Below are 24954 nucleotides of genomic sequence, written 5' to 3' on the forward strand. Positions count from 1 at the left end.
CAAAGAAAAATTATCTACATCTGTTTGGATAGGTGTTCTACAGGCATTACAGTGATTTTTGATTTATCTCTGATTTTCTTCCTGTATTCCTGTTGCACATATTTTTTCTGTATTGTACTTTCCCTTGATGACTAAATGTTGATAAAATCTATTTTTGCTTATACACATGCTTAATAGTTTAAATCGTATCACTCTATTTGTTTTGTTTTGTCTTGTTTAGTTAGTCTTGGTTCAATACTTGCTCATTTAATTATCAATGAATTAATTTCACTCAGGTTAATTAAGTTACCTACTCACTAGTTACAAATCATTAATTCACGTTCATCAATAAACTCCTTTGGAGGCAACTTTACCCATTCAGATTACGTTTTACCCAAGCCCCCAAAGGTCTACTGGGTTGCTCACTTACAATTCTGCATTGGCAGCAGGCAGCTACAATTAGCGCCAGCACAGGGGGAAACGCAGTGCTGCACCATATCCTTGTAAATACCGTGCAACCCTGCATTTTGGAAGTGGCGGAGCGCAGCTTTAAGCCAAGGTGGCTAAGCCGCGCTCCGCCACTTCCTAGTAAATATGCCCCTTAGATACTACGCATTTTATATTTTTTTGCAAACATTATTTTGATATTAGGAAAAAGTTTATAATCCCACTGTTAAGAAGCATGGGGTTCTCACAAGTTAAACCTGCCTTAATGTATTTCCAATTATTGGATAATATATGGAATATTTTTAATATCGCCAGTTATCTTGTAATAGCTGTAAGATCGAGAAAATGAAGATGCCCAGGTATAATTGAACCATGAATTTCTTTGTATCTTCTTGTATCTGTATTTTTAAGAGACTTGTAACTTAATTGGGTCGTACTAGGATTTCCCACGATTTTAATATTGTCTATTGTTTCAAATCTATTTTATTTTATGGTGCGTGATTTATATGTGTACTTTTATGATTTTACCTAATCGAATAAAGTGGTTTTAACGAACGAACGATGCCCCTTAGTTCAGAGAAACTCTGATGGAGGGGCATGAAAGAGATAATGACAGTGGCCTGTTTCTTCATGGTGCAGGAAAAGAGTTCAGGCATGTTATTGTTCACATGCAGCAGGGCATTCACGGCCACTCAAAATTAAATCTTCCCAATCAAGACACAAGTGTGGGTTGTGCAATTAAAGTATATATTGTCCTCAGCAAAGGTCAATAAGGGATGAATGAGCTTTACTTTGAGAAATCATAAATAAGGGCACTTTGTGCATCAAAGGCTTGATCTGTGTTATTCCTCTCACATCAGCCCAGAGAGATCAATCACATCCTATAATTTATAAATATTATTTGCTCATTCCATTGTTTGGCCTCACTAGGATTGCAAAATGTTTAGACATCAGCAAAGCACCTTGGAAAACACATCCCACTGGGTTAGTCTCCAGCGCAGTCGTGTCGCTGTACGTGTGGAGTACATACCTTATGTGACAGGATTGCATCCAAAAAGTGCTTTGTGATGAACACCGTTAAGGACTGCGCAGAAGTCCATCTCTTGAATCACTGGTACAGACTTTCACAGGCAACTCAGTATGATTTTGTGAATGGGATGAGTCCATTTTCATTACAGACGGCGTACCACATTTCTACAGATATTACGTGCTAGAGAGACGTGTGATTTATGGTGTGCGTTACAAGGTATCACCCAACAGGTGACACGGAAAAATACCTTCCATTGATTGTATCCACTGTCCTAGATCAATCTTTGTTGCTATAAATCAACCCTCATAAGTTTGAAACCATTGAGAAAATGGGGCATCATAGGGTCAACGTAAGTGACTTAGACACAGTTTGTCTCTGAAAAAAGGCCACGACAAGGTGGATTCACACAATGGACCTGGGCTCCGAGTGCCGTTTCTTCGCATGACTTGGGCAATCCATTAATCAAGGCATGGATTGGAGGTTCCACCACAAGAAGCAGAATCAGTCTATGGCCTTTATCGCCACCTGCAAGCCGTGGCTCGGCCAAGAGTCAACCACTGTCAAATCATCGCAGATGCCGTATCGCAGCCCAGTGGCGCTTCGATTGTGCAGCAATAGTTCAATGTCATTCAATTGTTAAGGCAACTTTTTGGCTTTTCATTGTAGGCACAAAATGATCATCTGGATAACTTTGTCACAGGTTCAGATCACAGCATGAAGGAGTGACGCTGTGGACTTTCATTGACCCTGGGATGACGATCCAAGACAGATTCTTCATCGTCACCCATGATAGCGTCACAGAGGGACCATCATTGTGAGTTATCGCAGGCACTATGTGGCACAGACGAGATGATCATCCTTTGGGATTTTGTTGAAGGCACCATCCCACGGCAGGACTGAGGCATGTCCTCCCAGTGGTTTAAAGTTTATTACATCATGTCCAATAGTTCCACAAAGGGTCGTCGGCCTCTCTGTGCTGAAATCTTTCCTATAAAAAATTGTCTTCCGCCATTATTTTCATATAGTGCAAAATACAACAAGAAGTTCTGTTCAATTCCTGTATTTCCTGTTTAACCTTAGATGTCATTTTCGCAATGGGAAAGACGTTAACTGTACTTTGACTCCAGGCGCGGCCCTAAAGGGAGAAAAGAAGCAGAATAGATCAACATAGCTCCAAGGATAAATTAGCCCATGTAACATGTTCAGTTATGCTCCACCAATGGGTGCCAAGTGGTGTTAAAGAGACAAGAAGCTTGATTTGTTGATGATGTCACTTGGAACCCTCATGTAAAAATTCCAAGTTATTGAGAGCTGCCCATCTGCAATGGTGCTATGCATGCCCTCCCAGACCCCACATATCTCTATGCAGTTGACACTATGGGGAGCTGAGCAGATGCAGAGGGGCCAAGAGGAAGACATACACCACCTGGCCTCACCGCCCTCAATCCAACCATCCTCCAGCTGTATTTATTTATTTATTTATTTATTTATTTATTCAAAGTTTTAAATAGCGCGAACAAGATCTTAACAGATATCAGAGCGCTTCACAGGGGGGGAGTGGGCAAACAGGAGGGTGAGTAGACATAATAATTGGGTACAGTATAGTGAACGGTAGCATAATAGGATAACAGTCATGTGCTAATAAGATACAGGTAAACACTCAGACAGTAAAATAAGGCGGTGCAGAGTCTTTGATCTAACTAAAATAGAGATCATGAAATAGCAGAGAACACTCAGATAGACAAAAATATAAGACAGTGCTGAGTCTGAGCTAGCTACAATACAGTTCTAGCGATAACAATAAACATTCAAATAGACATTATGATAGGGCGGTGCAAAGACTCTGATCCAGCTGCCATAGAGATCAGTGGATACCAGTAAACCCTCAAAAGACAATACTATAGGACGGTGCATAGTCTTTGATCCAACTGCAAAAGAGTTCAGTAGGTCATGAGCATAAAGTTATTGGAACATTAAGTATCCAACGTTACAAGATCGGTGCAAAGTCTCTGAGCAGCAACAGTTAGGATCAGGTGAACTTGGCCATAAGGATGGCTTTCACTTCTTTCTTGAAGAGTACAGTGGAGGAGATAATCCTCGTTTCAGGAGGGAGTGCATTCCAGATCCTGGGTGCCATTCCTGAGAAGGAGCGTTTGTAGGTTTTTTCCTTACGGAATCTGCGAGGTTTTAGGAGCAGACTTTTTGCACTTCTATTGGATCTCGAACCTCCTGATGTAGTCAACTTTTGAGTGAGGTAGGTGGGAGCCTTGTGGTGTATGGCTGAGTGTGTCATAACCGCAATTTTCATTTGTATTCTGGCTTCGAGGGGAAGCCATTTCAGGGATTTCAGGTCAGGGGTTATATGAGAGTGTTCCTTGAGCCCGTAATGAGTCTCACGGCAGCATTGAGGGAGGCTCTTAGGGGTGCTGTTGTTGCTTGAGGGAGACCGCTGAGGGCCACAATTCCATAGTCTATGCGGGGGATGACTAGTGCTTGTACAGCAGTTTGGAAGTCCTTGGCTGGGAGGAAGGGGTTGAGTTTCCTCAAGGTGTTGATTTGAAAGTTAGCTCCTTTCGTTGCTTTGCTAATGTGCTGTTGCATATTGAGCTTTGCGTCAAGTGTGATGCCTAAGGATTTCGCAGAGTCCACGACGATGGGTTGGACATTGAATGCTGTTAGGTGATTGAGCCATATTTGGGTGGTGGTAATTTTAGCAGGGGGTGATATCAGGAGGAACTCAGTTTTCAACGCATTTAGTTTGAGGTGATTGTCAGCCAACCAAGATTGGGTGTTCCTAAGTGTGCAGTTCAGAAGTTTGATATCTTCCGGGGATTGTACCTTTAGGTAAAGTTGAGTGTCATCGGCATCCATGTGGAAGTGTACATTGGATGCCTGGAGCATGGTAGCGAGTGGTTCCATGATGAGGTTGAACAGCGTGGGTGAGAGGGAAGATCCTTGTGGGACGCCTAAATCTACTGGCACTGGAGAGGACAGCACATTGTTGATCTTGAACTTCTGGGATCGGTTGTGTAGGAAGGAAGTGAACCATTTGAGTACAGTCCCAGATAAGCCCATTCTGGTATTCAGGAGCTCTAATAGGTTCTCATGTTTGACCGTGTCGAATGCTGAGGAGAGGTCCAGGAGAATGAGGAGGCATGAGTCGTTGCGATCCAGGATTTGGAGGGCGTCATCAATTATGTGTGTCATGGCCGTTTCCGTGCTGTGTTTCGCTCGGAAGCCTGATTGATGAGGGTCGAGGAGTTCGAACTGGTCAATGTGTTTTGTTAGTTGGAGTTGCACACATTTTTCTAACAGCTTGGCCAGAGTTGGGATATTGGTGATAGGGCGGTAGTTGTTTAAGTCAGACGGATCAGCTGTAGGTTTCTTGAGTATGGGCGTGACTTGCCCCACTTTGAGGGAGTCTGGAATGAGACCTTGTTGAAGGGAGCTGTTAATGATTTTAGTCCAGAGTGGGAGAAGAACGGGGATGAAGTCTCTAACGGCATTGGCAGGTAGTGGGTCTGTGAGGTGATTAGAAGGCTTCAAGGTGCCGAGCAGTTTATGTATTGCTTCTTCAGAGTAGGTGTCGAAAGACGACCAGGAAGCGTTATTTTTAGGTTGGGTGTCGGGCATTTTGGTGATGCTTGGGTATCGACTTACATCATTAAGGAGGTCACTCCTTATGTTGTCGGTCTTTAGCTTAAAGAAAGCAGAAAAGTCTTCACAGTGTGGGATGTTGTTTGTTGTGACGTTTGATAGTAGGGGTTGCGTCTTGGTTTGAGTTTTGACTAGTTCGAACAGCTTTCTTGGTCTGTTTTTTGCTTGGTCCAGCTGAAGGCTGAAGAAATCAGATTTAGCGCGCTTTATTTTCCTAAAGTAGGCATTTCATTGATGAAGAAGGTGATAATGTGGTGGTCTGACCAATCACAAGGTTGGATTGCCCCTAATTGGGTGGAGTCTTCATTGGCGATGAAGCTGTATATTGCACACTCCGCCTGCCCCACCATCTTCTGGTGTAGACCTTACTCTAGCTGTATCTTATACACTCCTCCCACCCCAGCACCTTCTGGCAGGGCTTAATTTGAGCCGGAGGTTGCCAGTGGGGGTCACGGGTGCTTATTTTTTGGGACCGGTACTTATTATCCTGAAGCTTATATTTAACGAGTGTAAGATAGGGAAAAACACACATGTGGGAAAGACAGAAGAAGAGAAAGACGGGAAAACCTTCACAAAGGGAAAAGGCAGGAACCTGTAAGAACGAGAATTTAGGGCAGGGAGTGTCTGGTAAAGGATGAAGGTCTATCAGCCTCGGTATACGGCGCGCCAATGCTTAGTTGCACCAGCCGCTGGCTTCTGAGCAGAGCTGCGGGCACTGGCAGTCTTTCTTTCACAAACTAAGCACTGCCCTATAGCTATTCTTAAATATAGGGTAGAAACGAAACAAACTTGCATCCTACCACTCTGCTCATATCTGCTACGTTTTTCAGGTCCTTGCATGACGCGCTGCTCCAGTCCAGGTTTTTTTACTTTGAATTCTGGGACTTGTAGTCCTGTTTTATAATAGAATACACAAGTCTCAGAATTCAAAGAAACAACCTGCACTGGAGCAGCAGATGAACCTGGGAAAAGATAACTGTGCTCACCATCCGTGGTCGAATTCCATGACCCAAACTTTTAAAACAAAGTGGAGATCTGACGTCAGCACAGAGTGCCACCTCCCCTCAGCTGCTGGTCTGTTGAGACCTGAGGCTGGCGGCGAGATGTCTCTTGTCTCCAGTCCCCCTGCAACTGTGGTCTACAGAGACCGGAAAGAGGCGGAAAAACAGAGAACGACTGTCAGCAGTTTCTGTGCTTTACTCGGGTCTGGGAGGGAGTCTGGTGACGCGAGTGCTTTGATGTCACAGCCATACAACTACTTTTTTCACTGCTGTGATTTAAATATGAGGGTGTGAGTATGCAGGCTCCCTTGATAAAGCACACAGAAACATTTAATTTAAACATGTAAAAAAAAAACTCTTCCTGATCCAGCCACTAGATGGCAGAACAATTCAAGCGGAGATATAGGATGCAAACTCTACTAAATAATTATAGAATACAGCATACAGCCCCGCATGCCTTATGTGGCATGCGTGAAATCAGATAGGAATACTTACTTTTGCGGGAGCACAGGCCTGTGAAAAAAGTGAGAAACATATTATTTGAATGTGCGTGATATAGAGGGTTTGTTTCCGAACACAAATACATTTCAGGATAAACCCACAGTACAGAATATTTCTAACATTTTAGCGCTTATTCCCAAAAAGTAAATGTTCTTTCTAAAAATAAGATAAGAGGGTCGACTAACTCTCTCCCGTGAAGTATGCCAATTGACTAGGAATAGGGCTTCTAGCCACCCTCTCTCTTTAGGTGTAGCTGTGCAAACCCTCTCGCACCCCCCCCCCCCCCCCCCCCCAATTCTCTCTACCTTCAGCCCCAGCGGAAAAGTAAACAGAAAGGGGCAAATTTACAAGCCCCTTGTGCCACTTTTGCGTCACTTTTCCTATGTCTCCCCCAAAGTGTGTTTTAAAATATTTTTTATTTGTTGTGTTATACAGCGCAAACTTCACCCAATAGGGTTTCATAGCACTGTACATATGGGGGAGAGAGGAGGGGGGGGGGTTAATATCGTGCCAAGAGCTACCTAAGAGTCACTCTGCCCCTCTCCACTTCCCTCCCCCCAAAAATAAACAATGGGTCCTTGAGGCTGTCCCTGATGTCCTGGGCTTGTTTTCACACCTTTTAATGGACATCAGCTGCTTACAGCCTCTGAAACGAGCTGAAAATCCACAATTTGCAGTGGTTTTCACATCCCTGCCACCGCGTGATTTAGGCTGCTCACCTGGTGACCGTGTAAAGGGAGCGGAAATTGTGTGACAGATGGTGACACCGTGGCAACAGGGGGCTCTGCAGGGCCCCCTTCATTTCCCCACCGCCTATGTTTTCATTGCAGGCTCACCGCCATGAAAACTGTGGCGGTGAGGAAAGTCGTGATACGCTTGGTGGTGCCGCAGCCGCACATTGGATTTGCCAATACTTGTTTTCTTTGCAACAGCTTATTATAATGGTACCATTGCAAGATGGTTGATACATTTGGAAGCAATGTGTCGGCCATCTTGGAAGACTGCAGAATGATAAGGTAAGGCAAAAGCATTCTCCGACTGGCATCCATGCGGCCGTGTGAATGGCCATCTTTGAATGGTTTTTGTTATTATTTCAGAGAAGAAATTCAAGGATGACCACCTATGTGTGCGTGGTCATTCATGGGCAGCAATCTCAGACTAGTTTTGTTAATCTTTATTACAAAATCATTGAATAAGAGCCAATATGGACATGGTAAGAATTGATGCGCACACACAGGAGGACTTCTTGGAATGGTTTAAGGCCCATGTCAAGATGGCAACCGTTAGTAAGACCCATTCAGAATGTGGGGTGCAGGAAGCGGAAGGAAGAGCCTGGTAGCAGTGTCTAGAAGCCGCCGCGCCCTTTCAAAAGTTAAAAGAAAAGTAGAATGATAAAAATGGAGAGACATCGGCCCACCAGTCCTGGCACTGAATTAGATTTTTTTTAGCACCTAGGCACATGTGCACTGGCAAAAGGCTTTCACTACACTCCCAACAGCCAGTAGATGAAGTGTGTTGGCTCTTGACCCATGCTGAACAGTATGGTGAATGGAAGCTAAACATGATTGACAGTACAAACGGCCAATGGAAGCAAGGGGCTAACCGAAAGCACCTTTATATATGATTATAAATGTTTCCTTTATTTTTTTTAGATTTTTTTGGGAAAACAAAAGGCCTTTTCTAATGCCAGACCTGCCAAAGTGACCTCCCCAAAAAGTGAACAAAATGTGGGGCAAGAAGAATGCTAGTGCTCTAAGGCTGCCTCACGGTGTATGCAGAGCTTTTCAGACCCTAAAGTAAAAAGATAATAGTTTGTATGAATATTTCTCCAAATGGTCTGATAATTCTACTGAAGTAACCTGAATTTTACAATATTAATGCTACGGAGGAATTTCGGGGCTCGTTTGCAAGCCCATTGGGCCGCCGGTGCGTCACCATGGTTACAATGCCACTCAAAGCCCCCCTTCATGACTTCACAGCCTTGTAAATATGGGTATTCCCACGCAACATCCATGGATCTTTTTTTTTTTTTTTAATTTTTGTAAACCTTTATTGTGCATGAAGAAAAGAACAAATACGGGCCCACAACCGTCAGGCCGGCCACGATACTTTTGAGCACAAATGCGAGCAATACAGTTTCTCAGCGGCACCAGGTTACATAGCAACAATCAATTAACGTCACACTGAATAGAGTCGTGTCGCCGAGAAGCAGGAGCGTTGAAGGTTAATTTTTAAAGTTTTTTCGTCTTAAATATAAAACAGTGAAGCATAGAAACCAAGGAGAACTGAGTCCGTACAGTAACTTCACAGCATGAGCAGGCAACAGCATCGCATGAAACCAACAGTGGAAGCTAACATCCCAGGCAGTATGGCGGTACAGAGTAAAATAACAAGATCGTCAGCTGGCAATTACGCGCCATGTACAGCGCAACCCACTCCCTACTAACCGCTATCGCGGACCCAGAACAGAAATAAGTTAAGAAAAGCGCAGAGAAATAGAGAAAAATAAGGCCCATAGAAACGAAATGTAGAAAACTAAACCCCCCCCCCCCCACCCTACACCAATGCAGAGGCTACGGCCTACTCCCCCCCGGCAGTGTGTCTGTCGCCCACTAAAGAACCCGAAATATAGACAAAGGAAAGGAGGAAAAGAAAAAGAAATCCCTAATACCCAAGGAGGGCCAAATTCCAAGTCTCCCGAACTCCCCGGCCATAAAATACTCTCCACCCTACACGTAACACCAAAATCAAGACTTTCATGCACGAAATGGAATGGGGAGAGACATCATAGAACACTGCAGCACGCGTTGAGGAAGCGTCCCATCTCGGGTCCCCACCCGCCCCTCATTCACAGTTCACAGGAAAAAGGACTTTCCTAGCCCTGGCCAGATTTCAAGCGTCCCCCTGAACATGGCTCCGGAAAGGGACCCGCCCCAGATAGATCAAAGGGGTAAGATGGCCGCCCTCGGCAAGGAGAAGGTCCCCAAACACAAGATGGACACCTCCAGTCACACGCAATGATAGAGATCCAGAAGAACGCCGCTCCCAGGTCCGCCTGATGTTGCAGAAAACAATTAATCGGAGCCACACCGTGCATAACATATACAGTGAAGGAAAATAGTTGCATCGTCAGCTGAGCCATAAACAAGAATAGTGGTTCAATGTCCAAGAGTGAAAACTGTGGCAGGATGGGAAACAGTGTAGCATCAACGGTATGGGCTGATGGCAGTCCTGTAGAACAATCACTGTCAGAAAGTTGCTCCAGTTCACATTCACGCGGCAACAATGTTTCTATTGCAATGCCAAGAGGGGGCCGATCGATGCAGCAAGGGGAGCCGGCCGACGATGCACCCTCCGAACCGAGAGCGGCTTCACCCAACTTCGCGCCGAGTGCGCGAGAACACTCATGCCATTCTGTCCTCAATTCGGCAAGCGCGGCAATAATGGAGGCATAGGTGAACACAGGCGGGTGATCCAATGTATCCACAGTCCGAAGTGCACCAGAGTATTCCACACGCCTCTCGAGGCCATGCAGGGCGACCCAGTCAGGGGCCGAGATGGAGCCCACCAGTACTGTAGAGGGGACGGCCGCCATGTTAAGTACAATAAGGGGTTCACCGATCACGTAGGCGATTCTTACAATAGGCAGTGAGGGTGTGATCTCACGATATAATCTGGGCTCCCCACTTGCGAGCGATAAGCAACATAAGTCCCCCTCGTGTGAGCTCAAGCAGGAGTAATCACAAAGGCGAGCCGCAGCGTCCAGTTCCGCACCGACAAAGAAAAGAACAGCGCGGCTCACCTCAGCGTCGCTCAAAGAAGGAGTAGCGGTGTAGACCCACAGTCGGTCGACTCACACTTTCCACAGGAGGGACCAGTGCAGGCGCTTTCACAGACAGCAGATTGGCAGGGGATAGCAGTCACACCATTCGTCGGTCAAGCCTCAGGAGCTCCGGCCGTCTCCGGCTGTGCGCAGCGACACGGGGTCCGGACCCAGGGCTCGGCAATGATCGTCGGGTGAGCACGCCAGTATCACCATCAAGCAGGCAGGTAGGGACACCGGAAAAACACCCCCGGCAACAGCGCGCTTCCTTCGTCCTTCCGCGGTAGCGCTGTAACAGGATAGAAAACAGGATAGCGTTGCAGATGGCACAGGCTCGGGGAGCCGGGCAACTACACGTCCGTCTCCGCCGCCATCTTGGCTCCTCCCTCACATCCATGGATCTTGACACATTGCCAGATTTACAACGTTTTGTAAAGCTGGGAATTAATTAGAATCCTGGAGGCGTACGGAGGCGCAATGAGGAGAAATAATTGTATTTCTCCTTGTTTTTTCCTTTTCTATGCGAAGAAAATGCCTTTAATGTTGTTTTAAGGCTGGACGATTTCCCTTCCTTCACAAAAACAATCATCCCAGCAATGCAGTCACCCATGCAACGGTATGCAGACAAAATATCGAAATTTAAATATCGATATACAATAATATCGATGTTTAAATATCAAAGGGACATAATATAGAAGGTAAGTAATATCGATCGAATTTAATATTGATATTAGTAATATCGATGTTTTAAATATCGATGTTAGTAATATCGATGTAAATAATTTCGATGTTACTAATATGGATTTTTATATTATTTTTTGTATATTATTATGTATTTATTATGTTTTAAATTTATTTTTATGTAATTTATTTAAATTTTGTATTTTAGTACTGTAGCGGGTTGTGGGTTTATAGGGGAATAGGGTGGGAAGTAATTTAATTATATTGTATTCATTAATAATAATTAGGAATTACAAATTAATTTTAATTAATTGGTAATTAATTTTAATTAATTGATAAATAATTTTAATTAATTGATTCATTGATAATTATTTTCTGTAACGGGTTGTGGGTTTATAGGGGAATAGGGTGGGAAGTAATTTAATTATACTAAATCAATTATTGATTAGTAGGAATTATACATTTATTTTAATTAATTGATCATTAATTTTAATTAATTGGTATTTAACTTTTATTAATTGATAAATTGATAATTATGTTCTGTAGCGGGTTGTGGTTTTATAGGGGAATAGGGTGGGAAGTAATTTAATTATACAAAATTAATTATTAAATATTAGGAAATATAAAATTATTTTAATTAATTGGTAATTCATTTTAATTAATTGGTAATTATTTTGTATTAATTGATAAATATGTTCTGTAGTGGGTTGTGGGTTTATAGGAGAATAGGGTGGGAAGTAATTTAAATGTAATTACGTAAATGCTGTTTAATTAATTATTTTGTTAATTATATATTTGTTAATTAATTATTAATTGGTAATTAAATATTATTAAATGGTATTGTTTATTATTTTGTTTAGTTAAATATTTATTGCTAATCATGTTTTTATTAATTATGTTTTGGTATTTGTAAATGGTTTATATTTATTTAATAGTTACGTTTTTTATTATTTAAAAAAATATATATATTTATAAGTATGTTATTTTTACCTCTTTGCTATCCAACACTTTCCCTACTGTTGCACTCTCTGGAGTGGGAATAGTAATTGTTATCTCTACGCTATCCAACACTTTCCCTACTGTTGCACTCTCTGGAGTTGGAATAGTAATTTTTACCCCTACGCTATCCAACACTTTCCCTACTGTTGCACTCTCTGGAGTTGGAATAGTAATTGTTACCCCTACGCTATCCAACACTTTCTCTACTGTTGCACTCTCTGGAGTTGGAATAGTAATTGTTACCCCTACGCTATCCAACACTTTCTCTACTGTTGCACTCTCTGGAGTTGGAATAGCAATTGTTACCCCTACGCTATCCAACACTTTCTCTACTGTTGCACTCTCTGGAGTTGGAATAGTAATTGTTACCCCTATGCTATCCAACACTTTCCCTACTGTTGCACTCTCTGGAGTTGGAATAGTAATTTTTACCCCTCCTCTATCCAACACTTTCCCTACTGTTGCAATCTCTGGAGTGGGAATAGTAATTTTTACCCCTACGCTTTCCAACATTTACTTACTTTTTAAAATGTGTTTTACATTTTTATTAATTGTTATTTATATTATTATGTTATGTATATAAATGTATTTGTAATTTATTATATTTTCATTTATTTATAAGTTATTAAAATAATTTTTTAAGAGTTATTAATAATGAAGTATTTACTATGTATTATATCTTTATTATTATTTGTTTTTATTACATACTTTATTAATTTTAAATATTACAATATATTTTTAACTGTTTATTAAATGTATAAGTATTATTTTTATTAATATAAAAAAAAAATTAATACAAAAAACGATATATTTTTTAAAATGATATTTTTGACATCGCTATTTTTTGGGGGATATTTTTGTACTTACCTTGTTAGAGATAGGATGTCGATATTGTTGTAATCGATATTTTTGTTGCAATATTTTTGTAGGTAGGTATTTTTGTATTAGATATTTTGTCATAGATTCCCATGCAACATGACGTAAGGGTTTCTGCATTGGCGCACGGCTGCTGTTTGTGCAGGGGAGGAGGACAGGAATGCGCTGTATCTTATAAGCGCAACGCATTCATGCCCTTTGACTTTGAGGCACAGCAGTGCAGCACGAAGGCCTGCGGCGCTGCCGTGTGTCAAAATATAGTAAATGAGGCCCTTTGTTTTTTGTAAATGAATGTGTATGTGGGTTTGTACAAACCTTGAAACGACAGGGAGGATGATAATATTAACAAAAGCAAATAATAATAATAGTAACTGCAATATTAATAATAGTAATAATATTAGTAATAATAAAAATAATAACAGTAATAATTATAATTATAATATTCATATTTGAAGCATGTAGCCTGCACCCAGCACCCCTGCTACGCCCCGGGCCGAGGCCGCTCTTACCGCTGCGGCTTTGGTAGTTGGCTCACAGAGTTGGTCGGGGGCTGTTTGACGTTGGCGGGAGGAACCATCACGAGCAGGGGCTCCCGGACAGGGAGAGGATTGCCGGGCAAGGGTCTTCGAGGAGGATTCTGCTTTGGAATGAGCTGTGAAACAAAACAAAAGGGTGGCATTAAAGGACAGTTCATCAACGCAACGTCAGGCCTTCCCGTTGGCTGTGGGTCTGAGACCTGGTGCAGGTAAAGTGTTCTTGAGGGTGGGTTCCGTGCTCCCCTCTTTTATGCTGAATAAGGTAAGTGTGTCGTAATATGAGGCTGTGGTGTATTAATGTTCATCGGGGGCTCAAACAACGCAATACAAAGTCTGAATCTCTCTTTAGAGCATTCGGCTTCCAGTTCTGGAATATGGTTTTGCCACCGGAATATGCACTGTGGACATTTACTCCTTATCCAAGTCTTTCATGCTCAGCTGGGTAAATAAACGCAGAACGTATCCCTCGGATCGAGCAATGCGCATCTCTAAATGTTTCTCCTCCCTTGTCTCGTGTGGGGAGAACATCTAATGTGCTGCATGGGATTGAGAGCTGCGCACCACTGGGTGATCCTTGTCCCCTTGTCTTTGTGCATCCGGGTCACTCGTAAACCCAACTAGGCCAGCATAACAGAGGGGTCTCAGGGGCGCAACGGACGTTTGCGCTCCCCCGGGGCACTTTGGTATTAATGAAGGGGCAGTAAATACCTTTGCGGCCCCTTCTGTGATACAAATAGCGCTGGCACACATGTTGTGCCAACACTATCTCAAGAGGGTATTCCCTCATTTACATTGGAGAGTGGCCCCATACAAGTGAGGAATCTATTTACCTCTGCACCCACACCGTATTATGGACGCAGACGCAGTGGTAAATAAGTTGTCAGGAGGCTCACTCAAAGTACGCCATAAAAAGGTGACACACTGCCAGTGTGCCCTCTGATGGCAGCCCTATGGAGGGGGTCAAGGGGCCCTCCAGACATCACCTTGCAGCCGGGCACAGTCACTCACTGCACCCGCATGCAAGGGGCTCTCTCCTGCCTCTTTAAAGTATAGGCGGGTGCCAACTGCACAGTGAACCATGGAGCGGCAATGAAGCAGCCGCTCCATATTTCACTTGAATGCACTGCCCCCATGGCAGCTTAAGCTTGCGGCTGCCCCTCAGCGCATCCAACCTAGTAGGGCACGCTTTCCCTGTTTGCACACGGCACACCTGTTTGAAGGGCACTGCAAGTACCTGCGGTGTCCTCATGGGGCTGGTCGGAAGAGGTTTCTTCGGAGGTAGCAGCTTCGATTCAATGTCTGCTGTTTTAGCTTGCACCATAGGAGATTTCTTGACAGGCGGCGGGGGTCTGCTTGGCTTCAGCTCCGTCTGGGCTCGAGAGACCGGGGTGGGAGCAGGGCGGAGAGGGCGGACAATGTTTACTGGCTGGAAGCCATTTTGAACTGCACCTGTTTTAGGCTGAAATATATCTTTCACTGCCTGCATGGGAGAAAGAAAAATAAAAAAAATAGCATCAGCTAAGGGGAAAACTGAGAAGAGATGCAGAGATCAGGTGGACAGAAAACGGAATCACGGAATGAGTCAGGGGGGAGGATGAAGGCAGAAGTAGCATAGATGGTAGTCGCAGAAAAGAGCGCAAAGGAAAAGGCAGATGGAATGGCAAAGAGAAACTTTACAAAGGACCTTCATGGCTGGAAGCTGTTTATTCAGACTGCATGTATTGTCTTCACAACTTGCTTTTTATATTTGTTTCACTGGTATTCAGCAGCTCTTCCTTCTTAATCACCTCTAGGGGCTTGATGAGTGGGTAAACAGAAAGAAGATGAGTATTTTTGTCAAACCTAGAGGCATATTTACAATGCCCCGGAAACACTTTTATGCCACCAGAGCATCACTTTTGTTACGTTCTGGGGGTGCAGTGTGCCGGACCATATTTACTAGGCCAAGCAGAGCAATCCTGCATGGCTTTTCATGTAAATATGGCGTACGGCAATGCCTTACTCTGCGTGGAAGAGGCGTTTCATGGATGCTGCTGTGGGTGTTCCCACGCCACACCCATGGTTTTTGACACTATCCCAGATTTACAACATAGTGTAAATTTGGGCCAGCGCCAAAACGAATGCCTTCTCAAAGCAGGCGTAACAAGGAGAAATGTTTACATTTCTCCTACTTGTTCCTCTTTCCACATCTGCTGCATTCTGCTGCACACATAATATGAGGAAAACACCTCCTTTTTGTGCAGGAAGGTGTCCCTTTCTCCACAAAAACAATCTTGCCTACAACACAGGCACCCTTGCCACATAGTGCACGGGTGCCTGCTTTGGGGCTCGGCTGAAGTTTGTGAACCAGCGCTGGCAAAAAGGATAGGATTGCATTGTATCTTGTAGTAATGGCGCACTCCTGCCCGTTTCATTTGACGTAGGGCAGCAAGCTAGAAGGTTTGCGGCATTGCCCTACACCAAAATATTGTAAATACGCCCCCTAGTTGCTTAGCCTCTGTGTGGATGGTCCAAGGGGACATGTCCATAGACTCGATTGTTGGCCTTTGAAATGAGTTCTGAGTAGGTTGCTGCTTGCATGAGCTGTCCTGCTGTATGTCGTGAACGAAGGACCTCATTGATGGATTGTTTGCCGCAGGGGGTGCTGCTCTGCCCGATGGCAAAAGAAAAGGGCAGGAATAAGTCCCGTCCTTTTCCCCTGCGACGGCGCACAATGGGCAGCTGTGTGCCAATGCAGGCACCTCTGCGCCATGTTGCTAGGCTGCCTGCGTTGGGGGATGATTATTTTTGTGCAGGAAGGAAAACCTTTGTCCACAAAAAAAATCACAAGAGGCTTTTCCCTCTTTTTATGTGTACTGCAGAAGGCAGCGCACATAGAATGAGGAAAAACGAGGAGAACTAAAGATATTTCTCCTCGTTGTGCCTTCCTTACACCTCCCCTGAGGAGACATACGATTTTGGCGCTGCCTCACACTTACGATTTCTCGTAAATCTGCGGCAGGGTCAAAAAGCCATAGATGTTGCTGGGAACACCCCTAGTAACACCCATGGAACACCCCTTTCACGCAGTATGAAAGGGGCACATATTTATAAGGCCATGGTGTGCCACGTAGCGCGACTTTACGTAAATGTAAATGTAAATGTAGGTATACTTATATAGCGCAACCTGTCACCACAAAGGGCATCCTGGCGCTTGCCTAGGGAACCCGTCCTGATATTCCCCTGTGAGAAGCCCCGACAGGGTGTCCACAGGGTGAAAGTCAGGCATCCCGCCACGAGGGGCCGTTGTGGAGATTAAGCAAGCTATTGCCCAGAGTCGCAGAGTGTGAACCCGTGAGTCGAGGAGGCACCGGGACGAGAATTATCGAGTCCGTGGAATTTTTAGCCCAAGACCCACCGGGGCGGGGAATTGAACCCTAGTCCATTACCGATCTCAGATTCCGGGTCTGCCGCCTCTAACCCCTGAGCCACACTTCCCCACATAAACATGCCATAAACATGCCATAAACATGCCAGTGGCACATTGTGCCGGCGGAACATCAAAAAAGCGACGTTTCGGCGGCGCAAATTTCCGGCAGGGCCTCATAAATGAGGCCTGAGGAATTTTGGGGCTCCATGTGGATGAATGTGTGCATGAAGCAGAGGAGTCTGACTGGGGCTTGGGGATTTACAGTGAAACAATGGTGACCGGGTCCCACGGATTTAGTCCAGTTACTGGTCTGATTAAGTCCATCGTACAAACATTTACATAACGACAAATGGTTTCCAGACGCTAGCATCCAATTCTTGAACCAGCTGGCCTTACCAGATTGTCGTCATTCAGAAAGACGACCTGTGCTTACACCTTGTGGCCCAGTGTGTGTTTGTCAAAAATGCGCCACAAGGAGAATGTTGGCCACAGACCTCCATGTTCTTTCAGGAAGCCATGCTCAATTTCACATTTCTTGTGTTCTGGACCCTTCGGCTAATAGCTGTGTTAAAGCTGAATAGGGAAGATATGACCTAATTCCATTTTATCCAGATAAAATATATTGAAGAATAAAATGTATTTGCTATGATATGGCTAGGCTGTATTATCTTATTTCTCTAATCCTTTGATTTTATTTTGCATTTAATATGCTATTTGTCTCATTCATGGAAACAAATACGAAGCTGTGGTTTTTAAAATTAAGAATCTTGAATTAAGAGAATTATTACTATTATATGTTTTTTTTCTAAGTGTGTATTAGTGCTAAAGATCATTTTTTGGGTGTATTGTGTGTATTTTTTACATAAATTGTGTACATTGCTATAGGTATGGCCACATTCAGGCCACTATCTGTCAACATTTTAAAATGCTACTATTACCTGGACAGGAAATTTTGAAACTGGTATCCAGGAAAATTAGACAGCAAGGTGGTACCTGTTTGCAAAATTCTGATAGGGTTAAGCTGGTCCTGGTGGCTTAGTGGACTAATGCGCCCACTGTAAGGGCCTGAGTTTGACCTGGTGGTCAAAGGTTCAAATCCAAGTGGGTCACTCTGCCTTTTATCCTTCTGAGGTCGATAAAATGAGTACCATTGGGAAATATTATACATCTGTTAATTGGGTCCAAGTTGTCCAAAAATGCAAATTTTATGTTACCCTTAGCTCATGCAAAGAGAAGAAAAGTATTTACCCAATGATCTTTCATATTCAAACTTTTAGTCATTCTAAACATCTTTACAAACTTCGTAAAGCCATGCTACATCACTGACACCAGCGAACCATGGCGCGTGGATTATAAACAAGGCTATTGAATTGACAAACCACTCAGACAAGGCCAGGCCATGAGAAGAGGCCCATTCAGGCAGCAGGCATGGACTCCTGGCAGGGAGTGCTTGGGGCTTACCTTGATATTGTTGCTGGGTTTAGTGGAAGAAGAGACAGTTTTCACAGTGAACGCTGAGTTCGTGTGGCCAGTGTCTCTTTTTTTGCGATTCGAGGCTCCGTTCCTGCTGGAAGAAAAGAGAAGACGAGCACAGTCGTGAAAGAGCTGTGAGAGTGAAGTCTACAACCTGATTGGAAGGCCTACCGCAGACCACATTCACATCAACAAGAAGCAACATCAGAAGAACTGAAACTTAAGGCGCGGTCCTGTGCCTGGCTGCAGCTGATAATCATTGTCCCTAGGCGAGGGGGCACCTATGCCTTCGGTGACTCACTTCAGTACATGCCTTTTGGGCTTTCAAGACTGGGGCCAAGATGTACTAAACCATCGCGCTGCGCAGAGCAGCAGCTGCAAATGCTGCGCTGAGTGAGGAGAGCAGGCGTGCGCCATATCTACAGAAATATGGCCCTCTCATTCCTCTCCCGAACGCCAGAGCAGGAATTGTGCTGCTGTGAGCCATGAACACAGCTTTGCATCATAGTGCAGAGGTGTCGGTGTGAGTCTGGCATTGGTTTTGTACAGAAAGGATATCCTTCCAGGACAAAATACTATACCTAGGCGAAAAATGCGCCAAGACTGTAAAAAGGCGGAAAGACTCTGGCGCCGCAAGTATGATCCTGTGGAGAAAATCAAGTACCGTGATGTCATGAAACTGTACCACAAACAGATTGCTAAAGCCAAAAAGGATTATCTCGAGCACAGAATAGACCAAGCTGACAACACGAGTAGGGAATTGTTCAGAATTGTGAAAGAGTTTGTAGATCCAGCTGCAGGTGCCCTCTCACACTCTCACACTGAAGAATGGATTAGGCAGCTTGCTGACTTCTTTGTCACAAAAATTATAAAGATTCAAGACTCCTTTCCCCCCGCGGATCCTTCTATGGATGCCGTTGCCTCAGGTTCCAATTGGAGGTCGGCACCATCTTCAGAGGTAGAGTCCGGGCCCACACTATCGGTTTTTCCCCAGTTGTCCTGTGAAACATCGCTTGAGCTACTATCCCGGCTTCAATCCGGTTCACCTCTGGATGCTTGTCCAGCTAAGTGTCTGGCCAAGGTGGCATCGGCAGTAAACAGCTTGCTGAATCCCTTGCTCAATTTGTCATTGAGCTCCGGGGTGGTACCTCGAGAATGGAAACACGCACTCATTCTGCCGCTGATCAAAAAACCTCTGTTAGATCCCTTGCAGCTGGCTAACTACAGACCGATCTCCCTCCTCCCTGCTCTGGCGAAGGTGGTTGAGAAACATGTGCAGCACACTCTTACCACCTTTATTGAAAATAACAACTTGCTCCATGATTCTCAATCTGGCTTCCGTGCTAACTATAGCACGGAGACAGCCCTCGTGGAGGTGACTGACGCCATCAGGGAGACGCTCGATCGGGGGGAAAGGCTATGTTAGTCATGCTGGACCTGTCGGCGGCTTTCGACACCGTCCCACACGCAGGTCTCCTTTTAAGACTCAGGGAGATAGGACTGCGGGGGACGGTGTTGGATTGGTTTCAATCCTTCCTAGCCGACCATCGACAGGTGGTCTGGGCTCCACCGTTCTCTGCGGAAATGCCATCGCTAGAGGTGGTTGTGCCTCAAGGGTCCATTCTGAGCCCCACCATCTTTAACATCTACATGGCCCCTCTGGCGAGGGTAGCGGATGCTTATGGGGCCCGGGTCATCTCATACGCTGATGACACCCAGCTCCTGTTTACCTGCAGGAAGGGAGAGGCTTTTGACGGCGACAGAATTAAAGACTGTCTGAGTGCAGTATTCGTGTGGTTTCAGCGGCACAGCCTGAAATGCAACTCGGATAAGTCTGAGCTGCTCTTTTTCGGCTGTGCCCCTGATCCTGGCTGGAAGTCGTGGTGGCCCCAGGACATGTTCCCTCCTGAGAAGTCATCTTCCCAAGTGAAAAACCTTGGAGTTGTGTTTGATGACGACCTCTCTTTTCGACCCCATATTTTGGGGCTATCAGGGAAATGCTTTGGCATCCTCAAGATGCTCAGGAAATTTCTTCCACTGCTCTCCCTGCAATACCGTAAGACCGTAGTCCAGGCGCTTGTGGGGTCTCGTTTAGACTACGCAAATGCACTCTTTGCAGGTCTGCCAAAGTACCTTCTGTCCAGACTGCAAATTGTCCAAAATTCGGCGGCCAGAGCCATATTCGGCCTGCCAAGGAGAGCCAGTGCCTCATTGCTGCTAAATAGGTTGCACTGGCTACCTATTTCTAGCAGAATTAGGTTTAAAATCCTCACGCTGGCGTTCAAAGCCCTCCACTCTGTTGGCCCCAGCTACATCAGGAAGCGCATCGCTTTCTATGTTCCGCAGAGGATGCTGCGGTCAGCCGATTTGGCTTAAATGGTGATACCTGCTGTTAAACGAGTCCGGATGGGAGGCCGGTCTTTTCAATATGTGGCAGCTCATTTTTGGGATGAGCTCCCTCTCTCCCTCCGCAAAGCTAATAACCTCTAGCTTTCAGGAAGGAGCTGAAGACCGTGCTCTTCTCCATGTGATCACGGTGACTGTTGCGTCTCTGCCTTTGTGTCTCTGGGTTTCTCAGGCCTCTTTGCTAAAGCGCCGGGACACCCCTTGGGGTAGCCGTGCGCTCTAAAAGTACGGCTTTAACATAACATAACCTAGGCTATTTTTAAACTTTTTGCCATTTGTTAGTGTGCTGTACAGAGTAGCACACATGCAAAGTCGGAAAAGAAAGGAGAAATAAAAACATTTCTCAGTGATCGCGCCTGGTTGAAATGGGTGCTATTTTTTGATGCAACACTTTGTCTAAATTGTTTAAGTAAATACGTTTTTGCATGAGAAACCTTGGGTGGTTCCACAGGAATGCCCATGCACCACCCCTGGAATGCCCCCTTGGCGCTAAGTAATACAAGTAATGCTTTGCGCTACTTTGGTCGGTATTTCTAAACAAATTTTGTGCTTGAAAGTAAATTAGTAAAAAAGATTTTGCATTGTTTGCATCACTTTTGTGATGCAAACACAGTGATATGTCTTAGTAAATATACCCCTGGGTTTCCGGAATATCTGCTACAACTACATTTATTTGCTAACTGTGTGTTTATTTAATATCATGGCAAGTATGATGCCTTTCAGCCACTTCAGGGTCAAGCATATATAAATAGGTTATGTGGTTCTTTCTCAGGGAAGAGATCTGGCAGACTGAGTCCGGTGGGACTTGGTTTCCTGGAAACCTATTGCAATCCTGAGATTAGACCGGCAAGACGGGTATCGCAAAGCTCAATTACACCTCTCACTGTTGTGTTTGACGCAGAGGGGCTGGCAGTAGACATGTATTTACTTATTATTTATTTATAGATTTATAAATGGATCTGCCAACAACTGGTATCCTGGTGCTCGCCACTTAAACGGAGAGATAAAAAAGCAAAAAGTTTGAAAGAGCCGCAGAACAGGAAAGTTAATACGTCAGATAATTGATATTGAGACCAAAAACTCACATTACTTGCGAAAACGCCAGGTCTTAAGCGCCTTCCTAAACTGCAACAGATCAGATAAGGAACATAGGGGCATATTATCAAGGGGGTTTATCTCCGCTTTTTTGGATTTAAAAGCCAAGAAAGCGGAGATAAAATTATCTCCCTATTACCAAGCTGTCGCTAACACCAGTTAGTGACAGCTAATAGGAGATAGCGACCATCTTGGGCCCCGCTTTGCATGTCAGTGATATTTATCACTAATGACATGCAAAGTGGGCGTGCCAAGATGTTAGCGACTGGAAACAGTCCCTAACATCGCTATCTCCTATTACCAACTTTTGGAGATATTCGCGCTAAGCGCGAATATCTCCAAAAGCTAACACCTGCCCTGAGCAGTTCTTAGCCATGTTATCCAATGGGAGGTGGATAACATGGCTAAGAGCATTTGCTCGATAATGCATGAATATCGCTGACTTTTCAGCGATATTCATGCATTGCGGCCGTTTTTTATCGCATTTGCGATAAACCTTGCTAATAGCAAGGTTTATCTGCGATAAAAATCGGCGATGTGCGGCGATAATTTTTGTCTCTAAACAAGTTAGAGACAAAAAGTATCGCTAGTTGTTGGTAATATGCCCCTGAGTGAGGCTGGGAGGGAAACCATATGAACTTCCTAGCTACCAACAGTGAGCACCTTGCTGGGTCTTAAATGTTTGATGCCGTCTACAATAATAAACCATGAGGGTCTGAGTGACGAGACACTTGGGCAGGGTGCCTCATGCCTTGCACTAGATGCCAAAAGCTTGTCTGCAATGGCCTTCATCGCTTTGTTCACAACAGCGATGGTTTTGTCAAGGTGGACATGATGGGCGTCCATATTGTCCATATACCTGAGCTCCCAACTCACTCCCTCCATATTTTATTCTACTGAGCCTATTTCGATGGGGAATATCGTTTACAACTAAACTTTTACCACCCACTACCATTACAACGCAGGAATTACAATGAAAGTCGTTACAACTAGATAGGATCGTGGTCATTCCTCTTAGCCTGTTCCCTTGCACAGCGCCAAGACGCCTCGGCAATAGTGCGCTTTATAAATACCATCACACACTCACTCACTCACTCACTCACTCACTCACTCACTCACTCACTCACTCACTCACTCACAACGACTTTCGCTGGAGGGCGCTGTTGGATAGGGAATAGTTTAATTTTCTATCCAACACCTTCCCTACTATCCACGGGGACTGGAGTTGGAATAGAAAATTAAACTATTCCACTATCCAGCGGCCCCCAACGCAAGTCGTTGTAACGACTTGCATTGTAATTCCTGCGTTGTAAAGGCATACGTGGTAAAAGCACGTGTTGAAACGTCATACAACCCTTTAATCACAACAGGGCTTGAATTGTAATCTTTGAGCCATCAAGAGCAACTTTAGTCTTTTAAGGCTGATCAAATAAGCTCCTGTTATTTCCGGTGGTACACATTTTGTGGCATTGCTTATCTCTCCTTATAGCTTCTGTGTGAGTACACAGGTTGACTCAGGCCCTGACCTGCAGGCCATGGCCTTCTCACTATAAGGCCAAACTTTGAGCCAGCCATGCACAAAATGTCATTAGATATCTGTTAAATTATGTTGCTTGGCTCTTATCGTTTCTTTCAAATCTTACCTATGAGTTTGTAAATAAATCTGTTTTGACCTTGTTACAAGTAGCATTCATTCTTTGGTCCTTCAGCGACTGCTTGTGCACAATTAGCATTTAGTGCAAAGACATGACACACGAGACACAAGAGCAGGTCCAGCCTTATAGTATGATGCAGTTTCTGCAGACATCTTCTGATGTGGTGGAAACATTTATTTTAATAGGACAATGTATGGGCCCCCCCTAACTGGTGCGCTGAGATATGGGTCCATAAATGCGACAAATATGGACAAACATGGCCCAGCACTCACTGTGCCATAGTGCTCCAGCTGAAGGCCACTGCTGAGGCCAAGAAGGCTGAAACTTGTATAGCACTTCATGCATTCCCTGTAGAGGGGGCCTGGCTGGCAGTGCGGACTGTGCTATCCATAGGACCAAGTCTATCTTGCAAACGGCTACTCTGTGTTGGAAGCAACCTTATGGACAAAAGCCACTGGTCAGGGATGCATCCTGTGGGTGACAGCAATTTCAGCATTCCACCCTTCATGTTTTTGTTTTCCTTATTGCAACACCACAAGGATGACACCACTTTACCTGCTCAGACAATCCTTCTGAAAATGCTAAGCTCATGGAGATAAAACACACTCACGTCAGGCGGTCAGCATTGCAGATTTACAGGTAATGAGACAAAGAACTTGGGAACAGCAATTTTGCCAACCAGGAAGTGCAATTGTTTCTTTGTTGACAGACAGCATCCCCTGCACACTCACCTGTACGTGGCTTTGCTCTTCTTCAGGACCCGGTTCACAAAGGAGTTATCTTGACGGTAGCAGTAGTAGAGCACACCAGCCACCAGAGGAAGAACCACCATGAATAACACCAACAGAACCACCATGAGCACCGTATGATCTGAAGGGAAAGATGGGGAGAGTCAGCACCACTGTCTGTGAAACCAAACGCCAGCACTTGTCGCTGCACACATAATTAGCACTGTGCTTTAACTTATCAAGGGGAAGGGAGACACCGGCCGAATGGACATACAGCAATGTACGCATTCAAGACTGCTCACTACAGAAGATCCAGACAGAGGGTAAAATACAGGGGCATATTACCAAGGGCCTTATCGCCGCTTTAGCGGGAATTTTTCCCGCTAAAGCGGCGATAATTTTATCGCCCTATTACCTAGCTGTCGCTAACACCAGTTGGCGACAGCAAGTAGGAGATAGCGATCATCTTGGGGCCCACTTTGCATGTCAGCGATAATTATCGCTAATGACATGCAAAGTGGGTGTGCCAAGATGTTAGTGACTGGAAACAGTCGCTAACATCGCTATCTCCTATTACCTACTTTTGGAAATATTCACGCTAAGCGCGAATATCTCCAAAAGCTAACGCCTGCCCAGAGCAGTTCTCAGCCATGTTATC

At 44.6% G+C, this 24954-nt stretch overlaps 1 protein-coding gene across 5 annotated transcripts in view; it reads right to left on the reverse strand.

The window, feature by feature from the left end:
* Positions 1-1159: 1159 nt before the first annotated feature.
* LOC147726050 (disintegrin and metalloproteinase domain-containing protein 33-like) overlaps positions 1160-24954 on the reverse strand; it is a 396812-nt gene continuing 373017 nt past the window's right edge. For 2 of the 5 annotated variants that reach the window (XM_086960165.1, XM_086960168.1), the window contains exons 19-24: positions 24300-24438; positions 18401-18506; positions 14765-15010; positions 13504-13646; positions 6610-6627; positions 2398-2591 (exon numbers count right to left, since the gene is read on the reverse strand). In XM_086960165.1, coding sequence (XP_086816291.1) covers positions 2540-2591; positions 6610-6627; positions 13504-13646; positions 14765-15010; positions 18401-18506; positions 24300-24438 — 704 coding nt within the window. In that variant the 3' untranslated portion in view covers positions 2398-2539. Of the gene's footprint in view, positions 2592-6609; positions 6628-13503; positions 13647-14764; positions 15011-18400; positions 18507-24299; positions 24439-24954 lie in introns of all 5 variants that reach the window. The other 3 variants (XM_086960167.1, XM_086960169.1, XM_086960170.1) reach the window with 3 other exon arrangements.

The sequence above is a fragment of the Lissotriton vulgaris genome, chromosome 3_1 (assembly GCF_964263255.1).
Source record: "Lissotriton vulgaris chromosome 3_1, aLisVul1.2, whole genome shotgun sequence".
NCBI classification, from domain to species: domain Eukaryota; kingdom Metazoa; phylum Chordata; class Amphibia; order Caudata; family Salamandridae; genus Lissotriton; species Lissotriton vulgaris.